The sequence below is a fragment of the Pristiophorus japonicus genome, chromosome 12 (genome assembly GCF_044704955.1).
Source record: "Pristiophorus japonicus isolate sPriJap1 chromosome 12, sPriJap1.hap1, whole genome shotgun sequence".
Taxonomy (NCBI): Eukaryota; Metazoa; Chordata; class Chondrichthyes; family Pristiophoridae; genus Pristiophorus; species Pristiophorus japonicus.
The window spans coordinates 95914312-95932532 of record NC_091988.1 but is presented as its reverse complement, the minus strand read 5'-3'; the positions used below and the strand labels follow the sequence as shown (position 1 = coordinate 95932532).

Here is an 18221-nt window from a genome sequence, read left to right as displayed (position 1 = left end):
ATCTGGACATCTCAGTCTGCACCTATTCGCATAACCTCGAACCCCTACTTCGCAAGATCTTTTTTCCACCTGAGAGTTAAATACCTTTTTTAAATGTAATATTCATTAGATAAATCTGAATACCTTGAAATGAAATGTCTTGTCTGCAAGAAGTTGCCATCCTTGGCTGTCCACTATTTAAAAAAGGAGGCAGACAAAAAGCAGGAAACTATAGACCAGTTAGCCTAACATCTGTGGTTGGCTAAATGTTGGAGTTCATTATTAAAGAAGCAGTAGCAGGACATTTGGAAAAACATAATTCAGTCAGGCACAGTCAGCATGGATTTATGAAGGGGAAGTCATGTTTGACAAATTTGCTGGAGTTCTTTGAGGATGTAACGAACAGGGTGGATAAAGGGGAACCAGTGGATGTGGTGTATTTGGACTTCCAGTAGGCATTTGACAAGGTGCCACATAAAACGTTATTGCACAAGATAAAAGTTCACAGGATTGGGGGTAATATATTAGCATGGATAAAGGATTGGCTAACGAACAGAAAACAGAGAGTTGGGATAAGTGATTCATTCTCGGGTTGGCAATCAGTAACTAGTGGGGTGCCGCAGAGATCAGTGCTGGGACCCCAACTATTTACAATCTAGATTAACGACTTGTATGAAGGGACCGAGTGTAACGTAGCCAAGTTTGCTGATGATACAAAGATGGGAGGAAAAACAATGTGTGAGGAGGTCACAAAAAACCTGCAAAAGGACATAGATAGGCTAAGTGTGTGGTCAAAAATTTGGCAGATGGGAGTATAATGTTGGAAAGTACAAAAAAATAATCAAAGAGCAAGTTATTATTTAAATGGAGAAAATTTGCAAAGTGCTGCAGTACAACGGGACCCGAAGGTCCTGGTGCATGAAACACAAAAGGATAGTATGCAGGTACAGCAAGTGATCAGGAAGGCCAATTGAATCTTGGCCTTTATTGCAAAGAGGATGGAGTATAAAAGCAGGGAAGTCTTGCTACAGTTATACAAGGTATTGGTGAGGCCACACCTAGAATACTGTGTACAGTTTTGGTTTCCTTATTTACGAAAGGATATACTTGTTTTGGAGGCAGTTCAGAGAAGGTTCACTAAGTTGATTCTGGAGATGAGAGGGTTGACTGATGAAGAAAGGTTGAGAAGGTTGGGCCTCTACTCAATGGAATTCAGAAAAATGAGAGGTGATCTTATCGAAATGTATAAGATTATGAGGGAGCTTGACAAGGTGGATGCAAAGAGGATGGTTCCACTGATAGGGGAGACTAGAATTAGGGGGCATAATCTTAGAATAATCTCATTTAAAACTGAGATGGGGAGGAATTTTTTCTCTCGGAAGGTTGTAAATTTGTGGAATTCACTGCCTCAGAGAGCTGTGGAAGCTGGGGCATTGAATAAATTTAAGACAGAGATAGACAGTTTCTTAACCGATAAGGGAATAAGGGGTTATGGGGAGTGGGCAGGGAATTGGACCTGAGCCAATGATCGGATCAGCCATGATCGTATTAAATGGCGGAGCAGGCTCGAGGGGCTGTATGGCCTGCTCCTGCTCCTATTTCTTATGTTCTTATGACAACTGTAGCAGGGCGGGGGATGGGAACGTAAAGTGAATACAATAAGGAATCACTTTCCTCAGGGGCGTCAAATGCTAACAGATGTACACAGTGGCCGGCAGCATAGCTCCCCAGCTGAAATTGGGGTTTCATCATCATCATAGGCAGTCCCTCGGAACAGAGGAAGGCTTGCTTCCACTCCCGAAGTGAGTTCTTTGGTGGCTGTATGATCTTTGTGACACACAAATCTGGCTTCCCAGAACCCAGTCCATTGTTTATAATTCCCTGGGATTACTGTGGCCTTGTGTCAACTCAATATCCATCTACCTAGTCAATTGTGTAGGATCTGTATTCTTATCAAGGTTAGCTGCTAAAACAATACTTCAAAGACTGTCAAGGGAAAACATATTATTTAAAGTATAAGATCCGGAAATACAGACAGAGTATGGTTACTGGAACCTCAGCTGACTAACCTTCAACAACATTAACTTGCATTTCTATATCGCCTTTAACATAATAAATCATCCCAACACGCTTCACAGGAGCGGAATCAGACAAAATGGACACTAAGCCAGATCAAATAGGTAGGTTTTAAGGAAGGTCTTACAGGAGAGGTGGAGAGGTTCAGGGAGGGAATTCCAGAGCTTAGGGCCAAGAAGGCTGAAGGCACGTCCGTCAATGGTGGGGCAAAGAGAGTGGGGGATGCACAAGAAGTTGCCCGAGTTGGAGGAACGTAGATTTCTTGGAGGGTTGTAGAGCTGGTGGACGTAACAGAGATAGGGAGGGGCGAGGCCATGGAGGGAGCTGAACACGAGGATGAACATTTTAAGATCGAGATGGTGGTGTAGATGAGCGACCACAGGGGTGATAGATGAATGGGACTTTGTGCGAGTTTGAATGAGCTCAAGTTTGCACAGGAAGATGGGAGGCCAGTCAGAAGAGCACTGGATTAGTCGAGGCTAGAGGCAGCAAAGGCACGGATGAGGGTTTCAGCAGCAAATGAGTTGAGGCAGGGCAGAGGGGAATGATGTTACAGAGGTGGATGTAGGCAGTCTATGTGATGGAGGGATATATGAGGTTGGAAGCTCAGCTCAGGGCCAAATAGGACGGCGAGGTTGCAAACAGTTTGGTTCAGGCTGAGAAAGTGGCCAGGAAGGGGAATGGATTGGGTGACGAGGGAACGGAGTTTGTAGCAGGGGCCGAAGACAACAACTTTGGTCTTCCGATTGTTTAATAGAAGGAAATTGCAGCTCATCCAGGACTGGGTGTCGGACAAGCAGCCTGACAAGAGGCAGTGGAGGGGTCAAGAGTGGCAGTTGTGAGGTTGAGCTGGGGGTCATCAGCTTACATGTGGAAACTGATATCAAGTTGTTGGATGATGTCGCCGAGAGACAGCATGTTGATGAGAAATACGAGGACGCCAAGGGTAAATCCTTGGGGACACCAGAGGTAATCATGTGGGGGTGAGAAGAGAAGCCATATCAGGAGATTCCCTGGCCACGACTAGGTAGGTAAAAGTGGAAGCAGGGAGAGACAGTCCCACCCAGCTGGACAACAGAGGAGAGGCACTGGAGGAGAATGGTGTGGCCAATCGTGTCAGAGGGTTCAAGAGAGGTCGAGAAGACTGAGGAGAGATAGTGTTCCATGGTCACAGAGGCATGGATTAGGGCCATTGTAGTGCTGTGGCTGGGGAGGAAACCTGACTGGGGAGATTAAAACAGAGTTGCAGGAATGATGGACACAAATTTGGGAGGCATTCAGGGGAGGTTGCCGATGGGCGGTTGTTTGCAAGGATGGGAGGGGGGGGGGGGAAAGAGGGCGGGGGGAGTCAAGGATGGGTTTTTTGAGGAGGGGGTGATGACTTCAACCACTGTCTGTCCCATCTATGACAGAGACTGTAATTCTAGTATTGGACCGTTCAGTCACCTGAGAACTCACTTTTAGAGTGGAACATAACATAGGAATTAGGAACAGGAGTAGACCATCTAGCCCCTCGAGCCTGCTCCACCATTCAACAAGATCATGGCTGATCTGGCCGTGGACTCAGCTCCACTTACCCGCCCGCTCCCCATAACCCTTAATTTCCTTATTGGTTAAAAATCTATCTATCTGTGACTTGAATACTTTCAATGAGCTAGCCTCAACTGCTTCCTTGGGCAGAGAATTCCACAGATTCACAACCCTCTGGGAGAAGAAATTCTTTCTCAACTCAAGTTTTAAATTGGCTCCCCCGTATTTTGAGGCTGTGCCCCCTAGTTTTAGTCTCCCGACCTGTGGAAACAACCTCTCTGCCTCTATCTTGTCTATCCCTTTCATTATTTTAAATGTTTCTATAAGATCACCCCTCATCCTTCTGAACTCCAACGAGTAAAGACCCAGTCTACTCAATCTGTCATCATAAGGTAACCCCCTCATCTCCGGAATCAGCCTAGTGAATCGTCTCCGTACCCCCTCCAAAGCTAGTATATCCTTACTTAAGTAAGGTGACCAAAACTGCACGCAGTACTCCAGGTGCGGCCTCACCAATACCCTATACAGTTGCAGAAGGATCTCCCTGCTTTTGTACTCCATCCCTCTTGCAATGAAGGTCAACATTCCATTCGCCTTCCTGATTACCTGCTGCACCTGCAAACAAACTTTTTGGGATTCATGCACACGGACCCCCAAGTCCCTCTGCACCGGAGCATGTTGTAATTTCTCCCCATTCAAATAATATTCCCTTTTACTGTTTTTTTCCCCCAAGGTGGATGACCTCACACTTTCCGACATTGTATTCCATCTGCCAAACCTTAGCCCATTCGCTTAACCTATCTAAATCTCTTTGCAGCCTCTCTGTGTCCTTTACACAACCCGCTTTCCCACTAATCTTTGTGTCATCTGCAAATTTTGTTACACTACACTCTGTCCCCTCTTCCAGGTCATCTATGTATATTGTAAACAGTTGTGGTCCCAGCACCGATCCCTGTGGCACACCACTAACCACCGATTTCCAACCCGAAAAGGACCCATTTATCCCGACTCTCTGCTTTCTGTTAGCCAGCCAATTCTCTATACATGCTAATACATTTTCTCTGACTCCGCGTACCTTTATCTTCTGCAGTAAGGCACCTTATCGAATGCCTTTTGAAAATCTAAATACACCACATCCATCGGTACACCTCTATCCACCATGCTCGTTATATCCTCAAAGAATTCCAGTAAATTAGTTAAACATGATTTCTCCTTCATGAATCCATGCTGCGTCTGCTTGATTCCACTATTCCTATCTAGATGTCCCGCTATTTCTTCCTTAATGATAGTTTCAAGCATTTTCCCCACCACAGATGTTAAACTAACCGGCCTATAGTTACCTGCCTTTTGTCTGCCCCCTTTTTTAAACAGAGGCGTTACATTAGCTGCTTTCCAATCCGCTGGTACCTCCCCGGAGTCCAGAGAATTTTGGTAGATTATAACGAATGTATCTGCTATAACTTCTGCCATCTCTTTTAATACCCTGGGATGAAATTCATCAGGACCAGGGGACTTGTCCACCTTGAATCCCATTAGCCTGTCCAGCACTACCCCTCTAGTGATAGTGATTGTCTCAAGGTCCTCCCTTCCCACATTACTGTGACCAGCAATTTTTGGCATGGTTTTTGTGTCTTCCACTGTGAAGACCGAAGCAAAATAATTGTTTAAGGTCTCAGCCATTTCCACATTTCCCATTATTAAATCCCTCTTCTCATCTTCTAAGGGACCAACATTTACTTTAGTCACTCTTTTCCGTTTTATATATCTGTAAAAACTTTTACTATCCGTTTTTATGTTTTGCGCAAGTTTACCTTCGTAATCTATCTTTCCTTTCTTTATTGCTTTCTTAGTCATTCTTTGCTGTCGTTTAAAATTTTCCCAATCTTCTATTTTCCCACTAACCTTGGCCACCTTATATTCATTGGTTTTTAATTTGATACTCTACTTTATTTCCTTGGTTATCCACGGCTGGTTATCCCTTCTCTTACTGCCCTTCTTTTTCATTGGAATATATTTTTGTTGAGCACTATGAAAGAGCTCCTTAAAAGTCCTCCACTATTCCTCAATTGTGCCACCGTTTAGTCTGTGTTTCCAGTCTACTTTAGCCAACTCTGCCCTCATCCCACTGTAGTCCCCTTTGTTTAAGCATAGTACACTCGTTTGAGAGACTACTTCCTCACCCTCAATCTGTATTACAAATTCAACCATACTGTGATCACTCATTCCGAGAGGATCTTTTACTAGATCGTTTTGTTATTCCTGTCTCATTACACAGGACCAGATCTAAGATAGCTTGCTCCCTTGTAGGTTCTGTAACATTCTGTTCTAAGAAACAATCCCGTATGCATTCTATGAATTCCTCCTCCAGCCTACCCCGTGCGATTTGATCAGACCAATCGATATGTAGGTTAAAATCCCCCATGATTACTGCCGTTCCTTTTTCACATGCCTCCATTATTCCCTTGATTATTGTCTGCCCCACTGTGAAGTTATTATTTGGGGGCCTATAAACTATGCCCACCAGTGACTTTTTCCCCTTACTATCTTTAATCTCCACCCACAATGATTCAACATTTTGTTCATTAGAGCCAATATCGTCTCTCACAACTGCCCTGATATCATCCTTTATTAACAGAGCTACCCAACCTCCTTTCCCTTCTTGTCTATCTTTCCGAATCGTCAGATACCTCTGTATGTTTAATTCCCAGTCTTGGCCACCCTGCAACCACGTTTCTGTAGTGGCCACCAAATCATACCCATTTGTAATGATTTGTGCCGTCAACTCATTACAGGAAGCAAGTCTTCCTCAATTTCGAGGGACTGCCTATGATGATGACGACACCAGATTTAAAAGGGAGAGGGAACAGTTTACAAGATCAGCTTGCACGGGAGCCAGGAGGGTAGTAGAGTAGCAGGTAGTTATCAAAGTATTACTCAGGATACTGGAAAACAGCTTCAAAATGTGAATATGTTATATGAAAATCACTACTGCATTTACATGACTTCACCAAAAGACAATTGCTCAAAATTCTTTGTAGAACTGAAGGAGTTTGCATAAGGTAAACTGCTCAATTTGCAGCTACCATTTAGCATCTCTGTTTGACAACTGTCAACTTTTATATACCACACATCTGCACGAGCCCCCGGCCTGCGAGCACCATCGGAGCAGGCCGGGGAGCGGAAGGAGCAGTGTGGCAGCGTACCACACCGGGGTGCAGCACGTGCTGGAGCAGGAGAGCAATGGCAGTGAAGAGGGACGTCACCAAGATCCAGGTCGGTGATTGGAGCGTGGACAGGTACGGCAGGAGCGGCGAGGTTGGGGCGAGGGAGCGACAAGAGATTGTAGAGGGACGTGATCGGGGCCCAGAAGAGGCGAGGGCCCAGGGGCAGCATGGGCCAGCCCACACTGCGATATGTGTGCGCACTAGGTCCGTGAAGCAGAGCTGGTCTCCAGTCGTCCTGGTTAACCCTTGCCACTGGACCAAGACCTAGCTCTGTCAAGCCCGTGTGGTGGCTGGTGTGCAACAGCCACTACACATTAAAAAAATCCACGCAGGCATCTTCCACACTTCAAGATTTAGTTCGGACCTGGAATTTTAGGTCCTTCATTGAAACACCTGCGAACTTTGACGCTTCGAGGGACTGCCTATGATTATGATGGTGATGATTTATACACCTAAATACTGTTTCTATATATATATATATATATATAAAATTCGGCTATTTCAGCCTGTACAGTTGGGTCCCGAGTGCGACACCTCCATATTTTAACTGATAGGAGACTAAGATGGAATCCTAAATTCCAGCACACGTGTTACTACAACACAGGTAAAGACAAAGGGACTGAAATTGCCTCTCTCAGAAAGGCTGGTTAGCACCTCTGGGAGGCGCTAATGGGGCACTAAAGGGTATTCGCCAGGCGCGGCAGCTAGAGCGCTCACTCCCCACGGGGCTCGGAGCGCAAAAGGTGCTTTGTGCCGCACCCCATGAGTAGTGACATCATCGCTGTGTGCACCGACCCCTTTGCGCCCCGTGAGGGAAATTGCCACCGACAGCTTCGCGGGCGAGGAGCTGTGGTGGCTGGGACAACCCGGCCGCCCTTAAAGGGGAGGTGATAGCGCTGCGGCCGCCATCTTTTGTGTGCTGTAGCTCAGCGCCCAACTGGTCAGTGCTTTCAAATCAATCCTTCTGCTTGCTATTTGCTCCATTTTCTTCTGTAACTCGTCCCACTGAAAGCGGTCTCCAGCATGAAACAGTGGCAACGTGACACTGTGTGGGTGGGGCTAGGCCTGGCTGTGAGGCCACACACGGTTGAGCAGCCGTCTGATCCTCACGGCGGGGTTCGCATGTGATGAACAGCTACTTGTCCGAGATGGTGGCGGGCAATCCACAGCAGCTGGCAGCTTAAGAGAAGGGAAGAAAAAGGGGGGGTGGGGGTGGGGAGGGAATAATTAAATAAATCATTGCGTACCTCCACGTCGAATTTGGTCATATCAGCCTTCCATTGGAACAGATCCTGAACCGCTCCTCCGAATTCCCTGGCCGCCTCCATTGAGGTGAAGCTGTGCTTTTCCCCAGCTCGGTTGCAGGTGACGCGGAACCGAAGTGGCCCACAGCCCTTCCCTTCGTCCTCGCCTTCTACAGCTGTATCTTCGCTTTTGTCGGATGGAAGCTCCTCGTGTGAAAGCTTTGCTTGATTACAGAGCACCACCAGATCAGCGACTGCATCATTAGGGAGCAAGGTGGCCTCATCGATTTCACAGGTCTGATCTCCATTTGGCCTCGAATCGGAGGGGGGCGATCCCGTCCTGCCATCTCCAGCAGCTGATTGGTCAGAGGGGATGGGCTCCAAATGGGCGTCTTTATTTTCGTCAGCCTCCTGTGGTGCTTCTGTATCTGGAATACTTCCTCGGCTGCCTTTGCTGTGCTGGAACTTCCTCTTCTTCAGACTGTTGTTTAATTCCCATACTTCAAGGGGAGAAGTCCAGAGAAGCCGGCCAGCCAACTGCCTGAAGTCCTCCAGTACATTTTCCTGTTAAAGAAAATGACGTACTCATAAACAATGAGACTGATGTACAAAATTGAAGCTGACACTTCCAGTGCAGTGCTGAGGGGGCGCTGTACTGTCGGAGGCACCGCCTTTCGGACAAGATGTTAAACCAAGGCCCCGTCTACCCTCTCAGGTTATAGATCCCAATGCACTATTTCGAAGAAGTTCAGGGGAGTTCTCCCCAGTGTCTTGGCCAATATTTATCCCTCAACTAGCATCACTATCTGGTCATTATCACATTGCTGTTTATGGGACCATGCTGTGCACAAATTGGCTGCCGCATTTCCTACATTACAACAGTGGCTACACTTCTAAAGTACTTAATTGACTTTAAAGCCCTTTGAGACGTCCCGAGGACATGAAAGGCACTTATTAAATGATAGTTAATGGAATGTTGGCCTTTATCTCAAGAGGGCTGGAATACAAAGAGGTTGGAAGTTATGTTACAGCTGTACAGAGATCTGGTTAGACTCCATCTGGAGTACTGCTTCCAGTTGTGGGCCCTGCCCTCAGGAAGGATATATTGGTCTCGGAGGGGGTGCAGCACAGATTCACCAGAATGATATCGGAGCTGAAAGGGTTAAATTATGAGGACAGGTTACACAGACTATTGTATTCCCTTGAATACTGAAGATTAAAGGGTGATCTAATTGAGGTGTTTAAGATGATTTAAAGAGTCGATAGGGCAGATAGAAAGAAACTATTTCCTCTGGTGGGGGGGAATCCAGAACAAGGGGGCATAACCTTAAAATTAGAGCTAGGCCGTTCAGGGGTGATGTCAGGAAGCACTTCTTCACATAAAGGGTAGTCGGAATCTGGAAGTCTCTCCCCCCAAAAAGCAGTTTAGGCTGGGTCAATTGAAAATTTCAACACTTGAGATTTATATTTAGACAAGGATATTAAGGGATATGGAATCAAGACGGTTAAATGGAGTTGAGGTGCAGTTCAGCCATGATGTAATGGTGGAACAGGCTCAAGGAGACGAATGGCCTCGTCCTGTTCCTGTGCCTTTTTTTCTTTTAACTCAGCCATGCACACCACAATATGCAGGTTCATACCCCAGTCTGATCTGAGCCAGGGCAGCAATTGGGGGTTAGAATTGTCCTCAGCGCCCCTAGGTTAAGTGGAAGTGCAGAGTTCCTACTACTGATAACTGCGCAAGGACTCCCACGGACTCGCCTTGATGGCCTCCCTAAATTCGCACATGAAGACTGGCCACTTGTGTGAGGTACTGAGTGGAGCACGGTGTGCCAGCATGAGCCCGAGCTCTCAGGAGAGGAGTAGCAATGGAGAAGGAATGAAAACATGCAGGCCCGCAAAGCAGACCAACCGCTTTGACAGTCCCAAAAATCTGACAGCTCATGAATGGCCCTGATCATAAGCATATGATGTGTGAAAACAATCAGCCACATGGCCTTTGGACCTTAAGCTGTAGGTGTACAGGAAACTCCATCACTTCTATTGGAGGACGAAAGCATAAGTACATGAAAGCTTGAAGAGGAAAATGCAAATGCTGAAGGCACAAATTTGGTGGTGCACTTCTACAGGGATACTAGCGAATGCACTCCAGGAAAGTTTCAACTTTTGCACTCAAATGATTAATTCTGGTTAAATGTAAGCATTTTTATCAATATTTCTCAATTATTAGACCATCAATTCCCCAAAACTTACCTCAACAGTTACTCTCTCACAAGCAATCACCTCCTGCCCCAGTTCAGAGTTACTCTGCACCCCATTGAACCTAACTCACAGAGAGACAGCTTTAAATCCAACTCTCCACCCTTTCCTCTGCTTCCTACCCTCCCAGTTGATTCTGGAACTCCTTCCTCCTTTCCCCTTCCATCTCTATTCAACCTGCACTCGTCTCCACATCCAATCCAGACCAAGCTGATGCGTCTTACACCCTTTCAGTCAAGCTGCCACTACTGAACGTCCTAGTACAAGCTGGCACTTGTTTCCCTCTTGTACCTCCTCAGTTCAAGCTAGCATTGGGTTCCCCACTTCCCCTGACACTCTTTCTCCCACACCACAGCTCGTGCTTGAACTCTCTCCCCTGCTCCTTTAGTTAACACTAACATTCTGCTCCGTTACCTCAAAGCACCACTCCTGCCTTCTTTTCATTTCCCCTCTCCCCTTCATTGTCCCTTTCTCTGTTTCAATGCCATCCACTGTCCATTTCCCTACCCCCTCTCCGCTCCATTGTGTTATTCATTTCCCTCCCTATCCCGCAACTCCCCTGATCGACCTGCTAATGGCCCATTCCAGGCTTCACCAGCTGCTAATGGCCCATTCCAGGCTTCAGCAGCTGCTAGAGCCGTCCGGACACACCATGGCGTACCATCTTGCCGTCCGGAGGAGGCGGGGGTCCCCGATGAAGGGCACTCTACGCAGGGGTCCTCCCACTATTCATCGGGGACTTGGCCTGGAGGGTGGTGCACGGAGCAGTGCCGTGCAACAAATTTTTAAGCCGGTTCACGGACTCCCAGGCCGCCTGCAATTTCTGCGGTCTGGAGGAGTCCGTGTTCCATGTTTTTATTGAGTGCACAAGGTTGCAGCCCCTGTTCCATTATTTGAAGGGGCTGCTCCTGAAATTCTGGCTGCACTTCAGTCCCACTCTCCTGATCTTTGGGCACCCTGTGCGGAGGGGAGCGGGTAGGTCCGAGGGCCTCCTCGTAGGACTGCTCCTGGGCACGGCCAAGGGTGCCATCAGCCGGTCCAGGCAGCGGGCGGTCGAGGGGGTCGTTCAACCTGACTGCCTGCCTCTCTTCCGCTCTTACATCCAGTCCAGGGTGTCCTTGGAGATGGAGCACGCGGTGTCCACCGGTACGCTCGCGGCCTTCTGCGAGAGGTGGGCACCGGAGGGACTGGAGTGCATCATCACGCCCGGCAACCAAATTTTAATTTGATTTTACGTTTTAAAGTTTAATTTGTTTTAATTGCCGGTGCTTTTAGTGTCCCCCTCCCCTTTTATAGGGGGCACTGGAAAAAATTTGATTTTAGCGCCCCAAAAAAAAAAAGGGAAAAAAAAAGGGGCCTTGAAAATGTCAGCTGTGTCACCCAGGCGGGTGGCATGGTTTTAATGTTTATGTTTATTTTCAGGTAAACTCAAAAGAGTTTCAGCAGCTGCTAATGGCCCATTCCAGGCTTCACCAGCTGCTAATGGACCATTCCAGGGATTTAAAAGCTGCTAATGGACCATTCCAGGGGTTCACCAGCTGCTATTGGACCATTCCAAGCTTCAGTTGTTTAACAGTCCCAGTTGCTGGTGGCAGGAACGCCTGTTGTTGTGAGGGTTGCTGGCCGACAGTATACAGTGGCCTGGATCACTGCCAGTGCTCAGCAGAGAGGTCTATTAAGAACCAGACGTAGGTAGAAGTGGGGACAGCAAAAGGAGCAACAGCAGCAGAAAAGAGAGGACAGGGCTAGGTTCACGATGAATTTAGTCAAAAAAGGCAAGCTGATGTCAAGTGAAATGGTGATTTAGTTAATTTTAAAGCTCCTTTGAAAGGCTATTTGAAGCTCTGTCCACATTTAATCTTTGGTGTATGACTTTAGTAAGGTTCTTACCTTGCTTTCATCAAACTGGTAATGAGGAAACTCCTGGACAACAACAAATAAATTATCAACAGATCTCAAAAGATGAACCTGAAAGAGAAAAAAGTATATATCTATGAAATTCCCATGAATTAGCAGTTGAAAAGACAGATATGAGTTGAGAAAATAATTTGAGTGTCTTCCCCGAGTTTATAGTGCCACCTATGGTTCAGTGGGGAGCACACTCGCCTCCGAGTCAGAAGTTGTGGGTTCTAGTCCCACTCCAGGAACTTGAGCACATAATTCTAGGCTGACACTCCAGTGAGGGAGCGCTGTCGCGAGGTGCCGTCTTTCGGATGAGTCGTTAAACCGAGGCCCCGTCTGCCCCCTCAGGTGCACATAAAAGATTCCATGGTACTATTTTGAAGAGAGCAGGGGAATTATCCCCGGTGTCCTGGCCAATATTTATCCCTTAATCAACGGAACAAAAACAGATTATCTGGTCATTATCACATTGCAGTCTTGTGGGAGCTTGCTGTGCGTAAATTGGCTGCCACGTTTCCTACATTACAACAGTGACTACACTTCAGAAGTATTTCATTGGCTGTTAAGTGCTTTGAGATGTCCGGTGGTCATGAAAGGCACTATAGAAATGTAAGTCTTTCTTTCTTATTTACTATGTACTGCCCAGGGTGATGAACAACAAATTAATTTGCATTTATATAGAGCTTTCACATCCTGATGACACATCTCTTTCGCAAACGACAACTGATGATAGATCAATTATTAATTTTAAAATTGGTGACCGATAGCTTTTTGTTAACCAAAGGTATTCAGGGACATGAGCGAAAGGCGGGTATATGGAGTTAGATTGCAAATCAGCCACGATCTCACTGAATGGCGGAACAGGCTCGAGGGGTTGAATGGTTTCCTCCTGTTTCTACATTCCTCTATCTCATAGCCAATTGAACCCTTTTTGAAGTATAATCACAGTTGTAATGTAGAAAACGCAGATGTGTGCACAGTGAGATCCCGCAAAGAGCAATGTGATAAATTAGGTTATGATTAAGGGATAAATGTTGGCCAGGTGCTGCTCTTCGAATAGTTGCGATGGGATCTTTCACGTCCACCTGAACAGGCAGATGGAGCCTCAGTTTGACGTTTCATCCGAAAGCTGGCACCTCCGATAGTGCAGCACTACCTCAGTACTGCACTGAAGGGTCAGTCTGGATTCTGTACTCAAGTTCTTGGAGTGAGCTCAAACTCGCAAACGGCTGGCTCAGAGGCTGAGCCGTGGCTGAGACACACAGACCAGTAAGGTCCTGGGTTTGACTCCCAGTCTGTGCTGAGCTAGGGCTGTGGGGGCAACTGATCTCCCAGCTGCTGGACGTGATCCAAAACTCGGCTGCCCGTGTCCTAACTCGCACCAAGTCCTGCTCATCCATCATCCCTGTGCTCGCTGACCTACATTGGCTTCTGGTTAAGCAACGCCTCAATTTCAAAATTCTCATCCTTGTTTTCAAATCCCTCCATGGCCTCACCCCTTCCTATCTCTAATCTCCTCCCCCCGCCCCCCCCACAACCCCCCCACCCGAGATGTCTGCACTCCTCTAATTCTGCCCTCTTGAACCTAGATTATAATCGCTCAACCATTGGTGGCCTGGCCTTCTATTGCCTAGGCCCCAAGGTCTGGAACTCCCTCCCTAAACCTCTCCGCCTCTCTACCTCCTTCAACACGTTCCTTAAAACCTACCTTTTTGACTAAACATTTGGTCACCTGCCCTAATTTCTACTTATGCAGCTCGGTGTCAAATGTTTTATCTCATAATACTCCTGTGAAGCGCCTTGGGACGTTTCACTACGTTAAAGGTGCTATATAAATAAAAGTTGTTGTTGGTGGTGGATCACTCGCGTTGGACGAGGTGCCAGTGGGCTGCCACTGCTCTAATATGTAAGGAAAGGAAAAAATATATGGAACAATATAAACCAACCTGAAAAAGATTATCCATGGACACCGGGAAATAAATCCTTCCTCGATCCTTGCTAATCCTGGACTCGGATCCAATTTTCTCCCGGACTTCGTCGGCAGCGGTGTTCTCGAAGCCGGTTGGAACGGTCGCTCCGACGGTGATCGAACCCTCTGGTGAGCCGTCACTCTGCTTCATTCTCACTGCTCCATTTTCAACAGGACCGTCTTCCACATCAGTCACGCTCGCTGCTGCAGTTAGCCCATCGGCATCTCCATTCAGCACAGACATCTCTTCAATATTTAAAAGAACGAGAAAGACTTGAATTTATATAGCTCTTTTTACGACTTCAGGACGTCTCAAAGCGCTTTATGGCCAATTAATTACTTCTTGAAGTGTTGTAACATAGGAAACGCGGCAGCCACTTTGCGATCGTGATCCCACAAACAGCAATGAGATCATGACGAGATAATCTGTTTTAGCGGTATTGGTTGAGGGATAAATATTGGTTAGGACACCGGGGAGAACTCGCCTTCTCTTTTTCAAAATAGTGCCGTGGGATCTTTTACATCCACCTGAGAGGGCAGAGGTTTAATAGATCATCCGACATTCCCTCAGTCACTGACAGACCCCCCTCCCCCACCAGCTCACAAGTCTCTGCATTTGTGGATGTAGTTGCTATTTGTTAATACTACTGAATTCGTTTTCACACAGGAACGGCCAGAATCGGGGAACTCGGCAAAAATCCCAAATTAATAAGAAAACAGTTAGTCGTGAGTCAGTCACAGTAATGTCAGTGTTCTTTCCGGCAGTGTCAAGTAAGCAGCAAGAGAGAGCTGCTGCATTCTGCCTAAGACTCACTGTGAGTGGGATCAGACCCAGGACCTCTCAGTGACCGAGGTCACACCTCCCCCTCCCCTCAGTGACCGAGGTCAACACCTACACACACCCTCAGTGACCGAGGTCACACCTCCCCTCCCCCTCAGTGACCAATGTCACACCTCCCCTCCCCTCCCCCTCAGTGACCGAGGTCACACCTCCCCTCCCCTCCCCTCAGTGACCGAGGTCACACCTCCCCCTCCCCTCAGTGACCGAGGTCACACCTCCCCCTCCCCTCAGTGACCGAGGTCACACCTCCCCTCCCCCCAGTGACCGAGGTCACACCTCCCCCGAGGTCACATCTCCCCCTCCCCTCAGTGACCGAGGTCACACCTCCCCTCCCCCCAGTGACCGAGGTCACACCTCCCCCTCCCCCTCAGTGACCGATGTCACACCTCCCCTCCCCTCCCCCTCAGTGACCGAGGTCACACCTCCCCTCCCCCTCAGTGACCGAGGTCACACCTCCCCTCCCCCTCAGTGACCGAGGTCACACCTCCCCTCCCCCTAAGTGACCGAGGTCACACCCCCCCCTCCCCCTAAGTGACCGAGGTCACACCCCCCCTCCCCCTAAGTGACCGAGGTCACACCTCCCCTCCCCCTCAGTGACCGAGGTCACACCTCCCCTCCCCCTCAGTGACCGAGGTCACACCTCCCCTCCCCCTCAGTGACCGAGGTCACAATTCCCCTCCCCCTCCCCCTCAGTGACCGAGGTCACAATTCCCCTCCCCCTCCCCCTCAGTGACCGAGGTCACACCTCCCCTCCCCCTGTGACTGAGGTCACACCCCCCCTCCCCCTAAGTGACTGAGGTCACACCCCCCTCCCCCTAAGTGACTGAGGTCACACACCCCCTCCCCCTCAGTGACCGAGGTCACACCTCCCCTCCCCCTCCCCCTCAGTGACTGAGGTCACACCTCCCCTCCTCCCCCTCAGTGACTGAGGTCACACCTCCCCTCCCCCTCAGTGACCGAGGTCACACCTCCCCCTCCCCTCAGTGACCGAGGTCACACCTCCCCTCCCCCCAGTGACCGAGGTCACACCTCCCCCGAGGTCACATCTCCCCCTCCCCTCAGTGACCGAGGTCACACCGCCCCCTCCCCCTCAGTGACCGAGGTCACACCTCCCCTCCCCTCCGCCTCAGTGACCGAGGTCACACCTCCCCTCCCCTCCCCTCCCCCTCAGTGACCGAGGTCACACCTCCCCTCCCCCTCAGTGACCGAGGTCACACCTCCCCTCCCCTCCCCCTCAGTGACCGAGGTCACACCTCCCCTCCCCTCCCCCTCAGTGACCGAGGTCACACCTCCCCTCCCCTCCCCCTCAGTGACCGAGGTCACACCTCCCCTCCCCCTCAGTGACCGAGGTCACACCTCCCCTCCCCTCCCCCTCAGTGACCGAGGTCACACCTCCCCTCCCCCTAAGTGACCGAGGTCACACCCCCCCTCCCCCTAAGTGACCGAGGTCACACCCCCCCTCCCCCTCAGTGACCGATGTCACACCTCCCCTCCCCTCCCCCTCAGTGACCGAGGTCACACCTCCCCTCCCCTCCCCCTCAGTGACCGAGGTCACACCTCCCCTCCCCTCCCCCTCAGTGACCGAGGTCACACCTCCCCTCCCCTCCCCCTCAGTGACCGAGGTCACACCTCCCCTCCCCCTAAGTGACCGAGGTCACACCCCCCCTCCCCCTAAGTGACCGAGGTCACACCCCCCCTCCCCCTCAGTGACCGAGGTCACACCTCCCCTCCCCTCCCCCTCAGTGACCGAGGTCACACCTCCCCTCCCCTCCCCCTCAGTGACCGAGGTCACACCTCCCCTCCCCTCCCCCTCAGTGACCGAGGTCACACCTCCCCTCCCCTCCCCCTCAGTGACCGAGGTCACACCTCCCCTCCCCTCCCCCTCAGTGACCGAGGTCACACCTCCCCTCCCCTCCCCCTCAGTGACCGAGGTCACACCTCCCCTCCCCCTAAGTGACCGAGGTCACACCTCCCCTCCCCCTAAGTGACCGAGGTCACACCTCCCCTCCCCCTCAGTGACCGAGGTCACAATTCCCCTCCCCCTCCCCCTCAGTGACCGAGGTCACACCTCCCCTCCCCCTAAGTGACTGAGGTCACACCCCCCTCCCCCTAAGTGACTGAGGTCACACCCCCCTCCCCCTAAGTGACTGAGGTCACACACCCCCTCCCCCTAAGTGACCGAGGTCACACCTCCCCTCCCCCTCAGTGACTGAGGTCACACCTCCCCTCCTCCTCCTCCTCCTCCCCCTCAGTGACTGAGGTCACACCTCCCCTCCCCCTCAGTGACCGAGGTCACACCTCCACCCCCAGCCAGTGACTGACCCCGACACCAATCGTCTGTCCCGCCAGAATTAAGGATCAGTGCTCCCGACCCGGCCACAGTACGATGCGCGCCCCCTCCCCCGGTACCGGTTCCCCGGGGGCTCCTCACCCGCTCCGGCTAACGTGCTCTCGGGCACTTCCGGCACCGACAATCAGCAGCATGAGCCCGACCGGAAACCGGCCCGACACATGCGCAGAAAGCCCGGGGGAGAAAGGGAGGGCTCACTGTCCCGGGGGGGGGGAGAGAGAGAGAGAGAGAGAGAGGGGCGGCTCACTGTCCCCGGAGGGGGAGAGAGAGGGTCACTGCCCGCGGGGGGCGGCGGCAGGGGGAAGGGAGAGGAGAGAGTGCCCACTGCCCGGGGAGGGGGGGGGATCTGTCACTTCCTGTGGGGGGATGGGGTACTTCAATGCCCAGTTAAATGCATTGCCCCGTGGTCATGAGCCCAATACAACCGAAGTATTTTCATTTATACAGTATCACACCTTTTACATCTTCCGGCTGTCCCAAAATACCTCACAGGCGATGAAGTATGTTTTACGTGTAATCACTGTTATATCGGAGGAACAGCAGCGTATCTGCACACAGCAAGATCCCACACTTAGCAGTGAGACAAATGATTAGTTACTCTCTTTCCAGTGGTATTGGTTGGGCAATAAATTTTCATGTGGACAGACCGGCCTTCGGTTTATCTTCCCATCCGAAAGATGGCACCTCCGACAGTGCAGCACTCCCTCGGTACTGCACTGGAGTGTCAGCCTGGATTACGTGCACAGATCTCCGGAGTGCGATTTGAACCCACGACCTTTGGACTCAGAGGAAAGAGTGATAACACTGAGCAACAGCTGACACTCAGTATAGATCAGGGGTTTCTCAA

The 18221-nt window shown here is 49.9% G+C and overlaps 1 protein-coding gene across 3 annotated transcripts in view; it reads right to left on the bottom strand.

Moving 5' to 3' along the window:
* thumpd3 (THUMP domain containing 3) overlaps window positions 1-17535 on the bottom strand; it is a 37551-nt gene extending 20016 nt beyond the window's left edge. For 2 of the 3 annotated variants that reach the window (XM_070895764.1, XM_070895767.1), the window contains exons 1-4: window positions 17456-17535; window positions 14161-14429; window positions 12203-12280; window positions 8057-8617 (exon numbers count right to left, since the gene is read on the bottom strand). In XM_070895764.1, the coding sequence (XP_070751865.1) occupies window positions 8057-8617; window positions 12203-12280; window positions 14161-14427 (906 nt within the window). In that variant the 5' untranslated portion in view covers window positions 14428-14429; window positions 17456-17535. The other variant, XM_070895765.1, reaches the window with a different exon arrangement.
* Between the last annotated feature and the right edge of the window lie 686 nt (window positions 17536-18221).